Genomic DNA, 19051 nt, shown 5'->3' on the forward strand with positions numbered 1-19051 from the left:
GCTCGCTAACGTCACGTTGGTTGTCCGTAGCGATTGTTTTAGTGAAGCAGGTTTTGCTTGTGCGTTCGGACAATGAGTGACATGAACATCGAGCAACGGTAAGGGATGAAGTTTTGCTTCAGACTTGGACACAGTGCAACGGAAACTTTTGCAAAACTGCAACAGGCCTACGGAGACATTGTTTTGTTAAGGGCCCAGGTGTTTTGTTGGTTTAAGGCATTTGCAGAAGGAAGAGAGTCAATTGCAGATGAACCTCGCAGTGGAAGAAGTCCTTAGGTTGCAAGAACTGATGCAAATGTCGACAGAGTCCGGGAGCTTGTGCGTGCCGAGCATCGGTTGGTTCCGAGAAACCTCACGCAGTAGCAAAAGGACATGCGGAGGGACAGGTGTGTTGATTTTTTGGATGCGATTGCAAATGATCCCCATTTTCTGGAACCTGTCATTACGGGTGATGAGACTTGGGTGTTCCAATATGACCCGGAAACCAAGCGCCAGAGCATGGAATGGCACACTCCAAGCTCTCCAAGGCCAAAAAAGCAAGAATGACCAAGTCAAAGATCAAAAGCATGCTCATTTGCTTCTTTGATAGCCAGGGAATCGTTCACAAAGAGTTCGTGCCTCCAGGCCAAGGGGTTAATCAACACTTTTACCGAGAGGTTCTGGAAAGACTGTGAAAAAGGGTCATGCGTGTGCGACCAAACATCAAACTGAACTGGGTATTGCATCACGAGAATGCACCTTGTCACACAGCAATTTCAGTAAACACTTTTTTGGCCAGTAAGAACATTCCTGTGGCTCCTCAGCCTCCTTATTCGCCTGACTCGAGTCCTTGCGACTTTTCCCTATTCCCGAGATTGAAAACACACCTGAAGGGACGTCGGTTTGACAACGTGGACAACATTCAAAAGGCTGTAACCGACCAGCTGAAGGCTATTCCAGTATCCGCGTTCCAGCACTGCTATGAGGAGTGGAAGAACCGTCTCCAGCGCTGTGTGGCTTCCCAAGGCAATTACTTTGAAGGAGACAACGTTGCATTGTAATGTTCTTGTAAAACAGGTAAAAAAAATCAGTCTCATTACTTTATTTACACACCTCGTAATCTTCCCAACAGTTTATCATCCATGTTGGGAGATGGTAAATAAAAAATAAAACTTATGAAAATAAGTTCCTTTCATAGTTACCATTCTAACCATAGCATAAGGCATAATAATATAATACAGGGTGTTTCAAAATGTTCTTCACAGTTACAATATGTATTATACAGGGGTACTGACCATGTGCAGAAATAAAATGAATCCATATGACCCCATTACCAACCGGAATCAAAACGTGACAGTATGTAGTGAAAGCACTCAGGGTCACCCAAACCAAAGAAATGACGGCAACAAAATCAGCCAGCAAGATCATGGTGACCGTTTTCTTTGATGACCGTGGTCCCCTGCTAGTGGAGTTCCTTCCAAAAGGACACACCATTAATGCCAACACACAGCAATAAAGCATAAGCAACCTGGCAAGCTCAGTACAGGCATCATTTTACTACACGATAATGCTCGTCCCCATGTCACCATTTAAACACAGGACCAGTTGAATTCCTTCGGTTGGAAAGTGCTCGACCACCCTGCTTACAGTCCTGACTTGAATCCATGTAATTTCCACATTTTTGGCCCAATGAAGAAACACCTCAGAGGACACCGCTATGTTTCGGACGCAGAACTGCAGGCTGCAGTGACAGAATGGTTTGCCTCACAACCCAAGGACTTCTTCTACCAAGTCATTCATCAGTTGGTACCCAAGTGATATATGATGAATATGTGTAGTCAATATCAGTAATAAACTCTGTACATGGAAATTGACCTTTTCATTTAATGGCACCTTATAGTTCATAGTAGTACATTGTGTTAGTATACTGTGCAAGGGAAAATCAGAGAAAGACGTGAAACGTGTCCTAGTATGTTTTCAGTGCAAACCATAGAAATGAACACAAACTGCAACTGTTAATGTCAAAAACACTGGTGTGGAGGGTTTGCCATAAGTGTTAATGTTTCATAGTTTGTGTCACCACAACTGTGTCATTACCTTTTAGTTACTGGGCAAGGTCATGTTGTATAATATTTGGCAGGATTGTGGTTTGGCATCCCCTTTCCCACACTACCAAGCATCGACATTTTATGTGCAGCCTTCGATATTTTCTTCTTATGCCATGGTTTGTGATATTTATATCCTATAAATTTTGAATTTTGGAAACAAAGGAAAAACTAGTTAAAAAATAATATAGGCTATATTTAAAGATTAGTAGTTTGCATTTCTGATTTTAAAACAAGTTTAGCGTATTTAAGAAGATGAAGAACATCTTTAAAAACGTATTATTACTACTACATTGGGAAACGGAAAATTCCAGTAGTGTGTTAACCTGAATACACCTCTGCCAAGTGCAAACTTCTCCTTCTCATATTCTGACTTTGTAGTCTTAAAAAAAGTTTTGAGGGCTTCAGCCCTCCTAGCCTACCCCTTGCTACAGGCCTGGGATTGTGGGTCAATACTTCAACATGCTCATTCACAGGGGTGGGTAGTGATGGATGGAATTCTTTCTACTGGTCACCTACTATGCACATTGAAGATGGCATCTTATTCTCATATTTACTCAAGGGAGTCAGCACTTTTTCCTGCTCTCTGAATCCACCTATGGAAAACCTTAAAAAGGCACAAAAACATACTTGGGACATTATTTGTCCCGCTTTTTATGAATATTTGGCACTAATAATCAAAATAAACACTAACAGTTGAAGCAGGAGATGTATAGTGGAACCACAAAGAAAGAACCTGCGCAGAACCTCATCGCACTGGCGGATGGGGGAAAGAACAGGGGGAAGGAGCCTTCAGTGCAGTTCACGTCAGTGTTGCCAGATCTATTGATTTCTCGGGAGAATTCCTTAATAAACTATTACTATGAAACCTCCAACGGCCTGCTCAAAAACACGTTTCCTGTTCTTACTTGAACATGGAGGGGAGAGGTAGAGTGGATCTCCACTCAGCCATGAAAAGTGCTGTTTGAACTGTGTAATTATGCCAAACGCTACTCAATTGTGCTAGGACATTATTATTATTTTATTACTATTACTACATTACGATTTTTAGATGGTTGTATTTTATCCCACCCAAAAATCTATTTCTATTTTAGTTATTTTACGTCGCTTTTGTGCCTCTACGGGTAAGTACGACAATATGGATGAATGAAAAACTGATGAAATGAATGAAGTGACACAAACACAGTGAAACGTCCTTGCCTTACTAGATAAAAACACTGACTTCGTAGCATGGGCAAATTATTTTACACATGTGTGTGTGTGTTTCTAGCAGATGGGGAGGATAGGAGGCACCCTAGCATAAGTGTTGCTATCTTCAATTATTGAGGAAGACATGATGTGTAATTCACCAAATATATGTTTCACATACGTAATGCATTTTCTCATTATGGTGCAGGACGCATGCCCACCCCTAACGATAGCTGTACACCGAACACCAGCAGAAGGCAAATTAATTTGTTATTGTTAGCATTCGACTTGAAAGATTGTGGAAAATGAATGTTGACATAAAAGTACCTATTATTTCAGACGTATGAGTTGATTTCAGTCACAATAATTAACATCCATTATTATAATAGGGATGTAGAAATGTGATTATTTCAAACTCAAGTGGTGTTTTCTGAGGGGGCAACAATATTATGGGGTAATATGCCTCCTGTACCAGCCTGATAAAAATACATTGTTTCCCCCTTCCCCCTCGCTGGAAAAAATCTGTGGACGTCCACTTGACCCCAAGTGTGCACGCCTATGCCGCCGCCGCCCTTCCATTCCCCGAGAGCATTGTTCATCAGCTATTAGATCATCGGATTTTGTAGCAGATCTGGTTTCCCAAGGAACAATCTCCCGATTTTTTCAAGTCTAACCTGGCAACACTGCCCCGAGCACCGATAACGGCAGGGAAGATGTGCAAACGCTTTTGACGGAAGGTTTTTTTTTCCCTTATGGTCGAGCTATAGAATTTACACATAATGATTGTAGTACCCTGAAAAGTAGTTCTGTATTGAACTACTGTATTGCCCTAAAATAGGTCTTTAAGGCAAGAACCAGGCTCTATTAATGCCACTTACATCATTAACACTATGTTGCATCATTGATATGCTTACCTTTACATGTTCACCCATAGAAGAACATATGGGAACAATACTACTACTATAATGATGGAACTTGACCTCTGCTCAAAGCTTCTTTTATCGTTTGTTTAGCTCTGCTTTAAGATATTGCTCCTTGATGATATCTTATCTATATGATAACATATAATTTTAGATTGGGCAAAAATCCATCCTGTACTGATACATACAGCCAAAGGCAAAGGTAACAGACAACAACATCTGCTTCAGTATCAAAAAAAATAAAAAAAATCCCTAAAACAACATAAAATGTGTTATAAAAAAAAGAATAAAAATTGTCATGGAAAATTTGTCTCCTGTTACCTTAGATGCTGATTGTATAGTACAACATAGTGTGAACTTACGAAATTATCATCTTGTAGTAATCAGAAAACCTCCTGCAGCTTTCATTTGATCTTCACTTGGCACATATTGCCCAGTTGCTTACAACTCTGTACCAGCTTGTCAAGAGTGCCACATTAGTATGTAATGTAGTCTGCATGAATTCCAATGATGCTTTGTGCAACATGTTAAGGCTAAAATACTTGAACAAGTGTTCTTGGGTTACCATGAAAGGTTAATTCGACGTTAGCATCACACGTTTCAAGCTCATACATTGCTCTCATGATCAGGGAATGTTGAATTGGAAACCAAGAATAAGTTTAAGTACGTTAGTATGAGAAGAAGACTTGAAGAAGCCGTGGTAGCTCAGTCATTACGGTGTCTGACTCCCATGCGAGACACCTGGGTTCGATCCCCAGCAGGGGAGAACCAGAACTTTTTCCACCTGTACAAGCTGCTCCGGTGCCCACCCAGCATCGTATAAAGTGAGTACCTGGAGGAATCTTTGGGGGGTAAAGGCAGCCAGGGACATGGTGCTGATCACATCACCCCCACCTTCAGCCATCATCAAGAAAATTTGGGGCCCTAACTCCATGCACCTATATGCTTTCATGGCATGGTGCAAAGAACAGGGAAGCACTTTACCTTTACTTTCTTTACGTGAGTATGAAGCGACGAAGCTTGGACTCTGTCCTGCAATTGGTTCGCTCTTGATCCCTGCGTTTTATTTGCAGATGTGGTGCTTTTACAGAGAAGTGGGTCCCAGGCATGATTGAGTTGGAGTCTCACATCCTTGTTGAGATTGGTGCTTTCTTGGGCAATAGCTATGGCTTCCTTTATTCTTCTGTCCCAGTAACTGGTGCATTTGGTAGGGATTTTGGTGTTTGAAAATAAAACTGTGTGACCCCCAGTAATGCTGTGTTCTGCTAGTCCTAATTTTTCTGGTTGGAACAGTCTGTTGTTTTGATGTTCATTTAGTCTCCGTTCAATGGTGCATCCTGTTTGTTCCACATTCACACGGTATGTGTTATACTCCTGGAATAAAGAGTTCCAGGTCATCTTTGACCGAGCAGAGTAGGATCTTGGTCTTGAATGGTAGTCTATGGATGGTCTTCACCCAGTGCCTGGCAAGAATTCTGTCCCGGAGCTGTGTCTAATGAATAGTTCCTCTCCTGTGTTGCTACAAGCAGACAGGCTGTGCAGTGAGGAATCAGTACTTGTAAGGGCCACGTCCTCATGTTTGGCTGGTCACAGTTGTGAAGAACTGGCCAAAGGGCCACACTTTTGTCCGTGGCTGGTCTCTGCTGTGATATAACTGCCTTGGTGAGCACCCTGCTGATAGCTCTGATGTGGTATCAATTCTGTTGTAGCATGGTTCTGAGATGGTTGAATTCTGACTGTAAGTTTTCTGGTCTGAAATGGTTACTGTCCTGGATGCTAACGTTGAATTAACCTGGCTGGTAACCCGAGAACACTTGTTCGAATCACATTGCCAGGAAAGCTACAATTCCTACTAAAATACATATTGCTATCAGTGGTGTAACCAGTGAAGGCTCATTATCTCTTGCTGTTTGACACAGTTTTCTTAAGAAAAGATTGTCAATTGAAGAAAAATATGGTAAAATGGACTGCTAAAAGAAGTCAATAACCTTCCCTTTGCAAAACATCTGCTCATGTCCAGTGAATACGATGGCAACAGGATTCAAACTCACAACTTACCAAACAAATACAGTGTCATCATTTTGGCATTGTGCTGCTCGTAGTAGGCGAAACCACGCTGCTGCCCTGCAAAACTGGACATGCACAACCCTTCAACTCAAGTGCATAATTTATTTTAATTAAAATGTTTCAGTACTACAAGTAAAGTAATCACATACTTCTGTAACAGAAGATGTTAGAAATATTTTCCATGTATTGCTACATTTTTCACACCTTTTGAGAAAGTTCATTTAAAAATTGCCTCCACACTTCTGCATGACTTTGTTTTCACAAAATAATCGGTCATAAAAATATAAAAATTCTTTGTTCTAAAGTGTACTTAAGTTGCAGGGTTATAAGAACACTAATAACACTTATCACCTTAGCTAAATACACAGAAGGAATATAAATTAGGGACAGGACAGACTAAACAATACTGTATTGGTATTGGCCAATATAGTCATATCAGTGTATTGGTAAAATTACCGATAAATTTACCAATCTATCTAATAATTTAGTCCAATATTGTGTAATTTTGTTATAGTTCTTTTATGGATATAAACATATAATCTACACTTCGAACTTTATTTAAAGTAAATGTCTAAATATGCAGCTTCTTTTGCATTGCAAATGCTTGGTTCATCTGGTAACATACATTTATTAAGGAGGTCAATGAATCAACTGGAAGGGTAGAATATTCGTCATCAGTATTAGTAAATTTCATATCAGTACTTTATCAGTATTGGCCAAACTTTCATATTGGCCCATCCCTAATATAAATCCAGTGCTATTCCTTTCTGGATAAGAAATAAAGCCAAGTATTCATAAATACAGGTAGTTAAGTTCCAGTGACAGAGACTTGGCATATGCAGTAGTAATAGGGTAAGGAATATCAAGGAAAAACTAAGGGGTCCCGGGTTCGATACCCAGTGGATGTACAAGTGGTTCGGATCCCACTTTAAACTGTAGGTCCAGTCCCGATTAGCCTTACTGTGCATAAAGTGGACTTAAAACACCAAATTAATCAAATCAAGAAAAAACTGTGACCTTGGAGTAGAATTTGCTTACAGTTTTCTTTCTGTTATTTTCTAATAGTATGCTACAATCTTGCAATGTGTAGCACAAATAGTTGCCATATATGAATCATCAAAATTTGAAGTGAATTTGCAGTAAATTTAAATTCTTAGAGAGATATTACAATGAAAAAAAGGACCCTGATTATCATCTCTAACAGAAGCTCAGGCAGACGACAGAAATTGTCTATGTAAACAAGTTATAATCCTACAATTTATCAAGAATAAATTAACTATTTTCTTCAGATAAAGTTTCAGAAGTGATAGAAAAAATCCGTAACTAGGTATTATATATTTCAGCAGTTCAAAGTGAAATTCCTAGGTGAGGAATGTTTGTTCAACCATTGGAAATAAGTTGAGGAGGGGGTGCAAACATGTATGTGTAATTGGCCAGTACATACAATTATAAAAAAGGAAATATTTAACCTTTAATAGATAAATTGCAATTATAATAATTATAAAATACAACAGAATCACTGCACAATCGTAAGGTTTTTAAAGGATTTTAAATACTATGTTCAAAGTTGCATATAATATAGTAATATCATGATGGTAGTTTTATTATTAATAATATTATGATTATTACCATCATTATTATTACATATCTATGTGAAATGGAATCATTCAGTTGCTTGCCTAACCCCAAATGTTGTTCACACCAATGTATAATTATAATACATTTTTGCACATGGTAGGAAAAAGAAAAGAGTCTAATTGGTTCAAATTTCCTTGTATTAACATAATATTTACCTAATCACTACCGATACATACAAAAAAGTACAAAAATATTATAAGTCATATTTTTTGGCACACAATTCATTTGTTCATTTACACAATAAATAACAAAGCAATAGGAATTTTCAAAATATTCATACATCAAACCCATTGCATATTTTATTAAATTTTAGTCTGGTTTCAAAAAATGGCTTGTCCACAAAAAATAAATATTAAATGTACTAGAAAAACTTTTTTTCATCACAAGTTTAGACTGCTTGAACCCATATGCTAGTCTCTAATTTAAGGTACAGGTAATGTATTTGCTCATTTAAAGATAGTGGATGATTTTTTTTAGAAGTAAATACAATATACAGTGGAACCTGGATTTTACGTTTTTCAGGGGACTTGAAAGAACTTGAAATGCGGGAAAATGTAAAATCCAGGAAAATATAAAACCAGGGAACATACAATCAGTACACTGTATTACTTTCAGTAACCTTGAAAAGCACAACACGAAAAATATAAACTTTAATAAAAAGATCTCCAATGTTCCACAAATTTTTCATTTGCATCTTCAGACTACGAAGAATTTAAATTTGAAGGAAACTAAGTCATTAGTCAGTGAGACCTGCACAGTTTGACATTACACTTTGAACATTTTCGTAACAATTTAGAAATTTTTATACATGTAAAATTGTATATATAAGCTGTTGGATACATTAAATAACAACTATTAAATACCACTCAATCAGCAGTAGTCAAGTGTGTACACGTAAACTGTTGCATACATTAAATAACATGATTTTTAATACACAACTATTAAACACAACTTAATCAGTAGTTGTTATTAAATTCAAACAATTATATCCAAATTTAATTTCTAAAACATCCTTTAAACTAATCTATATGAAACTGGACAATAAAACACACACTTTTTCTCTACACATTCCATATAAAATATTACACATTTACCAATAAACATTTTATTAAAAAATCTTCACAGCGCTTTATATTTTTTTAAAATGGCACAATAAATACTTCTGGTTTATCTTCATACATTACTTCGTAACAAAAACATTTTTGCAGTAATGGCACATGATATAAAACTGACAAAAACTATACAAAAATACAAGGTGCATTTTCTAGTGCATTTTCAAGTGTTTACGCAAACTATACCTATAAGCAAACTTAGAACCACACTCGTCACATGAAAAAGGTTTTTCATGAGTATGGACCTTGGTGTGTTCCAAGAGATGGGCCCTTTGCATAAAAGTTTTGCTACAATCCCCACACTTGAAGGGACGCTCGCCTGTATGGTTTCTCATGTGCCGTGTGACGGTCACTGCATCGGCAAAAGCTTGAGAACAAACGCTGCACTTGAAAGGCTTCAAGCCTAAGTGCGACTGTACGTGACGTTTGAGTGAATTATGGTAAACGAATTCCTGCATGCAAATATGGCAGGAATATGGCTTCTCTCCAGAGTGCATTTTAGAATGAGAGTACAGAGTCGTCTTGGCAGCGAAGCATTTCCCGCAGACGTTGCACTCGTAACGCTTCACTCCGCTGTGGAGCACCATATGAAGGGCCAACCCTCTCTTGCGAGTGAACTTCTGACTGCACAAACTGCAAGAGAATATTTTCACTCCTGTGTGTCGCTGCATGTGAACATCAAGACTAGATCTCACCCTAAATTCTTTAGAACACACGTTGCACTTTATCCTCACCTTGGAATGTACCAGTGCATGCTGGCGTAGGAGTGATTTGGCAGAAAAAGTTTTGTCGCACATATGGCATTCGAAGGGCTTTAATCTGAAAAGGAAACATTAATTTTTGTAGACCTCTGAAATTCAACTTTAACACAACTTTCATTTTGATGTACCAAATTAGATTTACAATTTATTAAATTCTGACACAATTTCTTAACCCTAGCTTACCTGAGAGAGGGGGCTGTCAGGCCCACCACCTCTATTTTTTCAATTTTTCAACTGTGAATTTTTTAAAATAATTATAAAAAACTACATTGTTCCCTACGGTGTTCCCAATATTTCTGTAATACTTTTGTTCATAAAAACATAAATGTAATGCAAATAGGAGGCAAAATACACTTGGTGGGCCTATCAGGCACCATTTTTGAATGCACATCATTCAAGACACTCATACCAGTGACAGTGTACAATTGGTTGGTAATGATGGTAATTATTATATTTAATAAATAACTGCAGATATATAATCAAGAAAGGGCAGTGATTCAATAACAAAATAATTTCTTGAAATTTAGTGATAAACAAAAGAGTGGGCCTGTGAGGCCCCTCCCTCAGGTAAGTATATGGCACGGGTAAAAGCAAGGCATATACCTTGTGGCAACATTATTAACTTTAAATAATAGATGCATTTTAAACTAACTATTGATCTTACTGATACATATTTGTTCATGAGTGAGTCACATCATCGCATAAGAACCAGAGGAATGCAGTTCTCGGTTTTGTTTAGCATACCTTCCGTGAAAAGCTCCATTTGAAATCCGATCAACATTTCTCCATTTCTAATCCTCAGCAGTAAGATGGAGTCATGTATCTTTAATTTGCTGACATTTTAAGAGACAAGCATGTTCCTAGTAATACATAATTTCTTCTCTCCTGTAAATTTGATAAATTGGAGTTAATTCCCTCTGGTTCTCACATGACGACATCAAGGCTGCATATACAAGTATGTAATATATTTATCTCATAAACCTGTAATGATAGAATCACTACATGATCCTTTTTTTTTATTTGTTTTTGTGTATGTTCGATATTTTTTTTTATTTAGTGAAAGTAATACTTTTTTAATGCAATTCCAAATGTAATCTGCTGTAGGACTGGCCTACGTGACTGTGAAAGCCAGCTTGCAGAAGGTGGTTAGTTTCAAATACTTGTACCTTCAAACCTGTGAGGGTGGAAAAGTCCAGTTAACTGGTCTGTTTTTGAATCACCTATATAAAGAGACCCGACTGAACAGTGGGGTTGGCATTTCTTACAATTTTTTGGGAGGTTTTCTCGGTGCCGGTAGAGTGGCTGGGCTAATCATATGGCTAGCGGTCACAGATAAACCATTTGCTTTCATCGAAATACATAGATAAGTTCACGCATATTTTTTATTCATTTGGTGACAACCAACGCTTAGTTTTCGGTTGACATTTGTTATTATTCTGAGAAATGTCGTATCCAAGGAAATTAAGAGACGTGTTTAATTTCAAGTATATGTCTATCCGTTGGTGAAAAAGGCAAGTATCTTGTTCCGCGAAATTATCAGTTTAAATTTGTAGATTCGACAGTCAAGGGTCTATTTTTTACTTAATCTGGGATTAAAGGGACAGTGACAGGGTGGAAAAAGAATCGTCACAGTTTTGTTTTATATAATTTCAAGAATAGTGCATAATTTGTTGTAATTTCAAACAAGTTTAGTCTCTTTTTGTGTGGCAATTTTCATTATAAGCAAGAAGGGGAGGGAATTAGAGAAACATGTCATGTATGCAAGTGACAAGCTTGATACATTTTTGAACTAGTACTGCTGAACCTCTCTTATATTTATATTTCAGAAAATTGTTTCAGTGTTTTCCTTAAAGAGAATCAAGTCATTTTTTATGTGGGGGTTAATTCTTATGTAATTCTTTGTATATATTAAATCAACGAAATAAATAGTCTTTTTATATATTTTTAAAATGAACATCTGAGCTAAGTCTGAGTTTTTCCTTAATATCCATGGTAAAGAATATGATAGTTATTCAATGTCTATTAATTTGATTGAACCACATGTTTATTTTTTAAGTGTTATGCTAATTATTTGCCTGGGGAAGTAACGAAAACAAGTAACACGTCGAGCCAAGGCAGGTTACTCTCCCCTGAAGAGTAAATAAAGCAGAACAAACCACAAAGAAATTTTATCTGGCACTGCTTTGAGGATCACTCTAATTGCTTAACTATAAAAGCCCTCCCCTAAAAGAAACTTATATCAATCATTGAGAATAATGAGCATTACCAGAAATTTTCATAAGGGGACTCAAGCCATTGGTATTACTTGAGTAGGAATAACAACAAAAATTATGATTGTGATAACGGTTATTATTACTCAATAATAACTATTATAAATAAAAATGTTATTATTACTATTATGTTGTATCTTATATCCTTGGAGAAGTTTCCACTAAAACCACCAAATGAGTGAATATCTATTTTTCATTATTTTTTTTTACATTTCATACAGTTGTACATAGAATTAGCATACTGAAAAAGCTCTAAAATTCATGTTTCTTTCATAAAAATCTCTCTTTTAGGATTCTGAAAACTGTATACCCATTTATTCTTTGGATTCAATTGTAGAATATGAAAAAACCATAACCTAGTTCCAGCATTTTACACTTTTTTTTTCTCGATCTAATGCTTTTTTACTTGATTATTCTGTTCCAATACTAAGTGAACTTTATTTATGTTACTCAGTATAAAAATAACAAACTTTGTGCTTCTTGAAACTTGAAACAAAGTATTCCAACTTCCAGGGGGAGTAAATGTATCCATTTGAATCCCTCCCACTTCCAAAGCCATTTTAATAATCTTTTAAAAAAAATTACAAGTCTGTCAAAAAAGAACCTGAAGTTTGTGGAAAAACAGTTTTATTTGATTGTATACATCTTAGTCAGATTTATCTCATTCAAAATACGTATCTTCACTATTAATAAATCACTTTCAGAATTTCTTTACACTGTTGGAATATATCCTTGTATGTGTTTCCAAGATCAGTGTGCAGGTCTTGTAGCAAATTTTCATGAATATATTCTATCAACTAAAAACGTCAACCTTTCGAAGTGGATCTCAACTTTGTGGAATAAAACATGTCTGCAAGAACCAAACCAGGTAAAATAAAGGAGGGAGTGATGAACAACAGTTGTTCCATTTTGTGCAAGGACATTGTCATGGTGCAGCAACTGTGGTGAGAATTTTACAAATCAACACAAGTTTAGTGTTTTATCCAAATCTTGACACCAAATGTTTCTGATTTCTACTGCTGCTATTTTACAAGGTCAAGTGATGATTTCCCCTCCCTACAACATGCAATTTCTCCACAGAGGACACTCATGGTTGTGCAGATCTTGCATCATCTTCAATGATTCTACTGTTCAATGTAAAATGTCTATACCTAGGAATTGTAGCTTTCCTGGCAATGTAATTCGAACAAGTGTTTTCGGGTTACCAGCCAGGTTAAATTGGAGTTGGCTTCCAATGTTTCAAGGGCATGCATTGCTCTCATCTTCAGGAAATGTACAAATGGAGACCAGTGTAGGTTAATATACATGACTATAATGTGGCGCAGTTTGGATTCTGTCTTCCTATTGGCTCTCTCTGGATCCTGGTGTTCTCATTGGCTGGTGTCTTGCTTTTACAGAGTGGGTTCCAGGCGTGACTGAGCTGGAGTCCCACGACCCTGTTGAGATTGGTGCATTCCCGTGATATGGCTATGGCGAAGCCAACTCCAATTTAACCTGGCTGGTAACCCGAGAACACTTGTTCGAATGTTTATACCTGTCATACAGAACGTTGCTCTCTTTATATCTGACCATGTTTGACGGGTACTCACCTTAAGAGATACCGCGCCGCCACCAGCAATCATGTTCTATTGGACCCCCAGCATTGTGGACTATCACCCGGCATCTCAGTTTCCATTGCAGCAAGCTCCGGCGCAGGACAGGCATGGGAATTCTGTCCCACTCCTCCCTGCAAGCTTTCCATAGACCATCCAGGGTGTGTGGGTGGCGATTTTGAAGACCTTTTTTCAACAGTCCAAATGCGCAAAAATCCATTGGACTGGCATCTGGGCTTTACACAGGAATGTCTTCAAATGGCATGACACGAATTCCTAATTCCTCTGCCATTTCCTGATAAAAACGTAGTGATGTTCTGGCGGTATAACTCAAAGCCTTGTCCATATGGATCATCACCTGGTTCGCGTCCATTCCATACAATTTGGGATGTCTCTCCGATAGATAGGTGTCAGAATGGAGTCTTGGAAGTATCTGGCATTCACCTTCACGTTTTTGTCCACCTTGCGTATCATCAACTTACCCTCATATCCCAATCCCGTCAGAACCATAAAGCCATGAGGGAAACTTTCCCTGCACCCCTTAGAACTACGGGTGACACTTTGCTTGCAGCCCTTCTCCTGGTGGTTTTCGTGGGTGAATGTTTCGCAAGGAGAGCCTGTTGTGTGTAACAGGCCACAATAGCTTTCGCAGTAGTCACCCCGAGTGTTAACCCATTCTCCCGACACTGTTTCACAATGCGTACGTATGAAAACTTAGCATGGAAAAGGGCCATTACGTAACCCTTCCAATACCGGTTGATTTTCGGCGCCATTTGATAACATTCACTATCAACACTCATGCACCTACAAGGTCAGACACAACACTGCTCCAGCCAACAGACCCATAGTTCCAGCATGATACGCCAGGTGGCAGCACTGAATCGACAATGGTCGGATATAAAGCGAACAACCTCTGTATTACTCATATATTTTGCCTCGCATGCTTGTTGCAACATTTCAAGATTTCTGTAAAAGTTCTCCCTAATCTGAAACAAAAATTACAAACTATTCTTTCTCAACCTTCATTAACACATTAACTGTCATGTTGGTCATGGTGACCGAAACTGGCGCATACCAATCACGCCATGTTGGTAATTATGACCGAAACATGCGGCTTGACTTTGTTGTTCCTAGGGTGCTGTTGATCATGAGTATAACAATGATGCGCATAAGGCATGACCGACAAGGCATGGGAGTTAAATGCACATTAAAAGTTTTTTGACTGTTCTATTTTTTACAGAAAAAAAGGTGAAATTTTTGTATTTGTGAAATAAAGTCCAATAACCACTTTGGCGCAGGAGGCAAAATTGGTGAAACCACGGTAAGCCAGGGCCCAATATTGGGCTGTAGCACTATAGGGTTACCCTGGCAGTTAACACGTTAAAAAAGAATTATGAGAACAAAACATAATTTCACATAAGCAGCTGTAGCTTATAGTACATGGAGAAATGCAACAAACAAAAAATTAATGTTAAAAAATTCCAGCACACAATGTCACAGTATTTACACATATTACATTGGTGCAGTTTCAAAAATTCAATTTCTTTTTGGACAGACTTCATATTTCTATAATACAGTAATCTTGTTCTAAGATGTTGTTCTTTAGACTCCCACCTCCAGTGAGAAAAATTGTCAAAATCCTATCTGAACAATCTCAATCAACAGCATGTAAATAAAAGAAAAGCATAAACAAATAATGTACTTACTTCCAATTTGGAATTGGTTCTCTTTTCCTTACAAGTGGGCACGCTTCTTCTTTTTGAGTTGGACTGAGAGAAGAACAAATATTATCTGTCTTCTTCTCCCAAACATGGCTAGAAATCAAGTTTTCATTTCTGGATGGATTATTACAACTATAAACTGTACGAAGAGCTTCAAGATCCACCATTTCACGCACAGGCAGCTCAGAGTTCTCTAACACAATTTTTTCAGGTAACATAAGATTGTCTTTATTTTCTTCTGATGATACTTTCCATTCGAGTGGCATATTGGTAACCTTCAATCCTGATGGAATGACCAACTTTTCTAACTTTACTACTGGAGAAAAGATACTTGACGTACCCTTCATAATAGCTTTGATATTACATTTATCCAACTCCAGATTCGAATCAACTGCATATGTATCCTCCTGTCTCATCTCTGTACAAGTTTTTACAATTTGAGTTTTATGCATGTTGTAATTATCAACCTGCAGATCGTTTAACCTTCTTAATTTCACAATTGGTGACAAATTAGTGCTATATTTTGGTGATTCATATCTATTGTAATCTTCAACGTAGTTCTCTTGTGCCAAGTCCTTATGTTCTGTTTCTTGTTCCTGTAAATAAACATAACATTTATAACATTTTCAGTCAAAGTACAAGAGAAGAGTACAAAAACACAGAACATAATGCAACCACACTAACAATCATTTTGCATTATTTTCATCTGTACTGTCAAGGACAAGGGAGGTTAAACATGTATGCACATTGAGGATGAAACGTCACAGTGTGAAAATATTTAAATAAATATGGGTTACAATTAATTTATCCATTTTTCCATTTTTAAAAATTGTTAAGCTATAATGTAACATCACTTTCAACCTCTTTAAGTTAATGTATCAATGAAGATGAATGATGATTAGATAAAACAGATAAAAGGATCCATCTTAGGCAAGTGTACAGGAGGGGGGCAATTGCCCCCCTAATCATGGACATCCACAGATTTTTTCCACAGAGGGACAAGCAAGGTATTTTTCCATGCGGCATATTATCCCGATAATAGTGTTGCTCCCTCAAAAAACACCACTTGAATTTGAAATTATTACATTAATGTAAATTACTACGACTGAAATCAAATTACATGTGTGAAATATATACATTTAGGCTGACATTCTATATCTATGGGGGGGGGGGGGGGTATGGTATTATACTTTCACCTAGAAAGGGCACTGGCCCTCCCGAACCTTGGATGGAAATCAATTCTAGGGGGGGGGGGGCAAACACTAAGGTAAAATAAAGCAAGACAAGTAGAATCTAAGAGAAGCAGGAAAAAGAATACTTAGATGGAATTAGTTTTCACCTCTCTCTTGCATTATTTCTTCCAGAATAACAAGAGCACCTGCAGGGGGCACAAACGGGCAATTGACCCCCTCGGTATCAAATTTTATACAAATAAAAATACATATTGTAAAATTTCTTGCTCGCTTCGCTCGCAATATTTCCTTTTCTTACAACCTTGTCAAGTTCAGAGCTGTAGCTACGGGGTGGCAGGAGTTCGTATATTATTTATATATATATATATATATTCTACGAGGGTCATCCAGAAAATAAAGAATGTTTGGTTATACAAAATGAAAAAAACACAATGTTTATTGGAAACAACAATTCTGTTACATACCTCTAGCTTCCTTCACTTCTCTACAGAATCACCTCCTACATTTAAACATTTGTTGTATCTGGGCACGAGCTTCAGAATTCCCATGTTATACTCTTCTGCCGCCAGTTCATTAAGCCAGATGGTCACTGCATTCTTCAACTCTACATCACTTCCAAAACGTTTACCACCCAGAAACTCTTTCAGCTTAGGGAAAAGGTGGAAATCGCTAGGAGCAAGCTCCAGACTATAGGGTGGATGATCAAAAATTTCCCATCCAAATTGATCCAGCAATTCTTGAGTTGCACCAGCAGTGCGAGGGCGGGCATTGTTGTGCAGAAGCACAATTCCTCCAGAAAGCATTCCTCGCCTCCTGTTTTGGATGGCTCGCTGTAGTTTTCTTAGAGTATCACAATAACAATTTGCATTGATCGTAGTGCCTTTTGGCATGAAATCCACCAAAAGAACACCTTTACGATCCCAAAAGATGGTTGCCATGACCTTAATGAACTGGCGGCAGAAGAGTATAACATGGGAATTCTGAAGCTCGTGCCCAGATACGACAAAATTTTAAATGTAGGAGGTGATTATGTAGAGAAGTGAAGGAAGCTTCAGGTATGTAACAGAATTGTTTTTTCCAATAAATATTGTGTTCTTCATTTTGTATAACCAAACGGTCTTTATTTTCTGGATAGCCCTCATATATACGTATGTATGGTATGATATACATATACTCATCAATGCAATGAAATTAAAACAGTCTTTTATTTTCTGGATGACCCTCGTATATATATGGTATGGTATACATATTGAGGTTTTTCATTCCCGATTCGATTTTCATCAAGGCTTTTGCCCCCCCCCCCCCCCCAATCAGAAGGTCTGTGCATGCCTATGGGACCCATGCCATGGAAAGGACTAGACTCCAGAACTTTGATCTCTCTATGGTTGTGTTCTCGTCTTAGAGCTGACTTCAATGGTAGCGTGGTTAGGTCAGCCAGTAGTCTCAGATTTGAATCCTAGCCTGGGCATGGGTGTTCTTTCAAAGTGTCTCTTCATCAATGTCATCATAGCATCACTAATCCTCATCTTTGAGATTAGCCTAAAGTGGCAGAAAAGTAAAGTAAAATAAACCAAATCAAATCAATCATTTGGCAGACTGAAGTGCTTCAGAGCAGCTAACAACATGTGATTTTCAGGATATTCTAAGCTGGGCTAAAGAAGAAATGAAGGTCACAAGTATCATGAATAGGCAAAGTATGTACGAGGGCAAATCGAAAAGTCTTTGCACCTAATTTTTTTCTAGATTGCTATAAGTGTTATTACAAAAGCAAGATATACGCACGATGCAGTAGGCTTTTATTGGAACGGCCCTATTGTAACTCCCGATTTCTTCCACAGCACGATGCTGTTATCAGTTGGCAAAGATGGCCGGAGTGCTCAGGAAGTCCACGCCATATGAGCAGCGAAGTGTTATTAGTTTTTTATGGTGCAAAGGACAAACAGCCACACATGTCCACAGGGAAATGGAGCCAGTGTATGGGGACAAGCTACTGTCGCACACTCTCCCATCTGCGAGCAGCCATTAGGAAAAAGCGTCAGCGTCGGGGTATTCATGAAGTGAGCAACGTGGTCTTCCTCCATGACAACGCGAAACCACACGTGGCGAAAAAAACAATCGCCAAACTTCAGTCATGGTAGTGGGAGATTATGGAGCATCCCCCGTACAGCCCAGACCTAGCTCCCAGTGATTACCATCTTTCTGGTCCAATGAAGAAGTTCCTGGCAGGACAGAGGTTCACAAACAACACCGAAGTGCAGAACGTTGTTCGTCGTTGGTTCCGTGATCAGCCGGCCACCTTCTATGCAACGGGCATTGCGAAACTTGTGGTACGGTGGGACAAGTGTCTCAACAGGTGTGGTGAATATGTGGAAAAATAGCAAAAAGTACGTACAAGATTGTGTATATTTTGTTTTTTCTTTTATTGTTTGTACTCTGGCAATAAATAGTAGTCGCAAAAAACTTTTGATTTGCCTTCGTATTAAGTCTGATTTGTGCTCAGATAGA

General features: G+C 38.0%; 1 protein-coding gene across 2 annotated transcripts in view; it reads right to left on the reverse strand.

The window, feature by feature from the left end:
- Positions 1-8035: 8035 nt before the first annotated feature.
- LOC146000059 (uncharacterized) overlaps positions 8036-19051 on the reverse strand; it is a 29103-nt gene continuing 18087 nt past the window's right edge. Inside the window, exons 3-4 of one of the 2 annotated variants that reach the window (XM_083137384.1) lie at positions 15339-15949; positions 8036-9828 (exon numbers count right to left, since the gene is read on the reverse strand). In XM_083137384.1, the coding sequence (XP_082993510.1) occupies positions 9162-9828; positions 15339-15949 (1278 nt within the window). In that variant the 3' untranslated portion in view covers positions 8036-9161. Of the gene's footprint in view, positions 9829-10559; positions 10656-15338; positions 15950-19051 lie in introns of those variants that run through there. The other variant, XM_083137385.1, reaches the window with a different exon arrangement.

The sequence above is a fragment of the Lepisma saccharinum genome, chromosome 16 (assembly GCF_977018435.1).
Source record: "Lepisma saccharinum chromosome 16, izLepSacc3.1, whole genome shotgun sequence".
NCBI lineage: Eukaryota > Metazoa > Arthropoda > Insecta > Zygentoma > Lepismatidae > Lepisma > Lepisma saccharinum.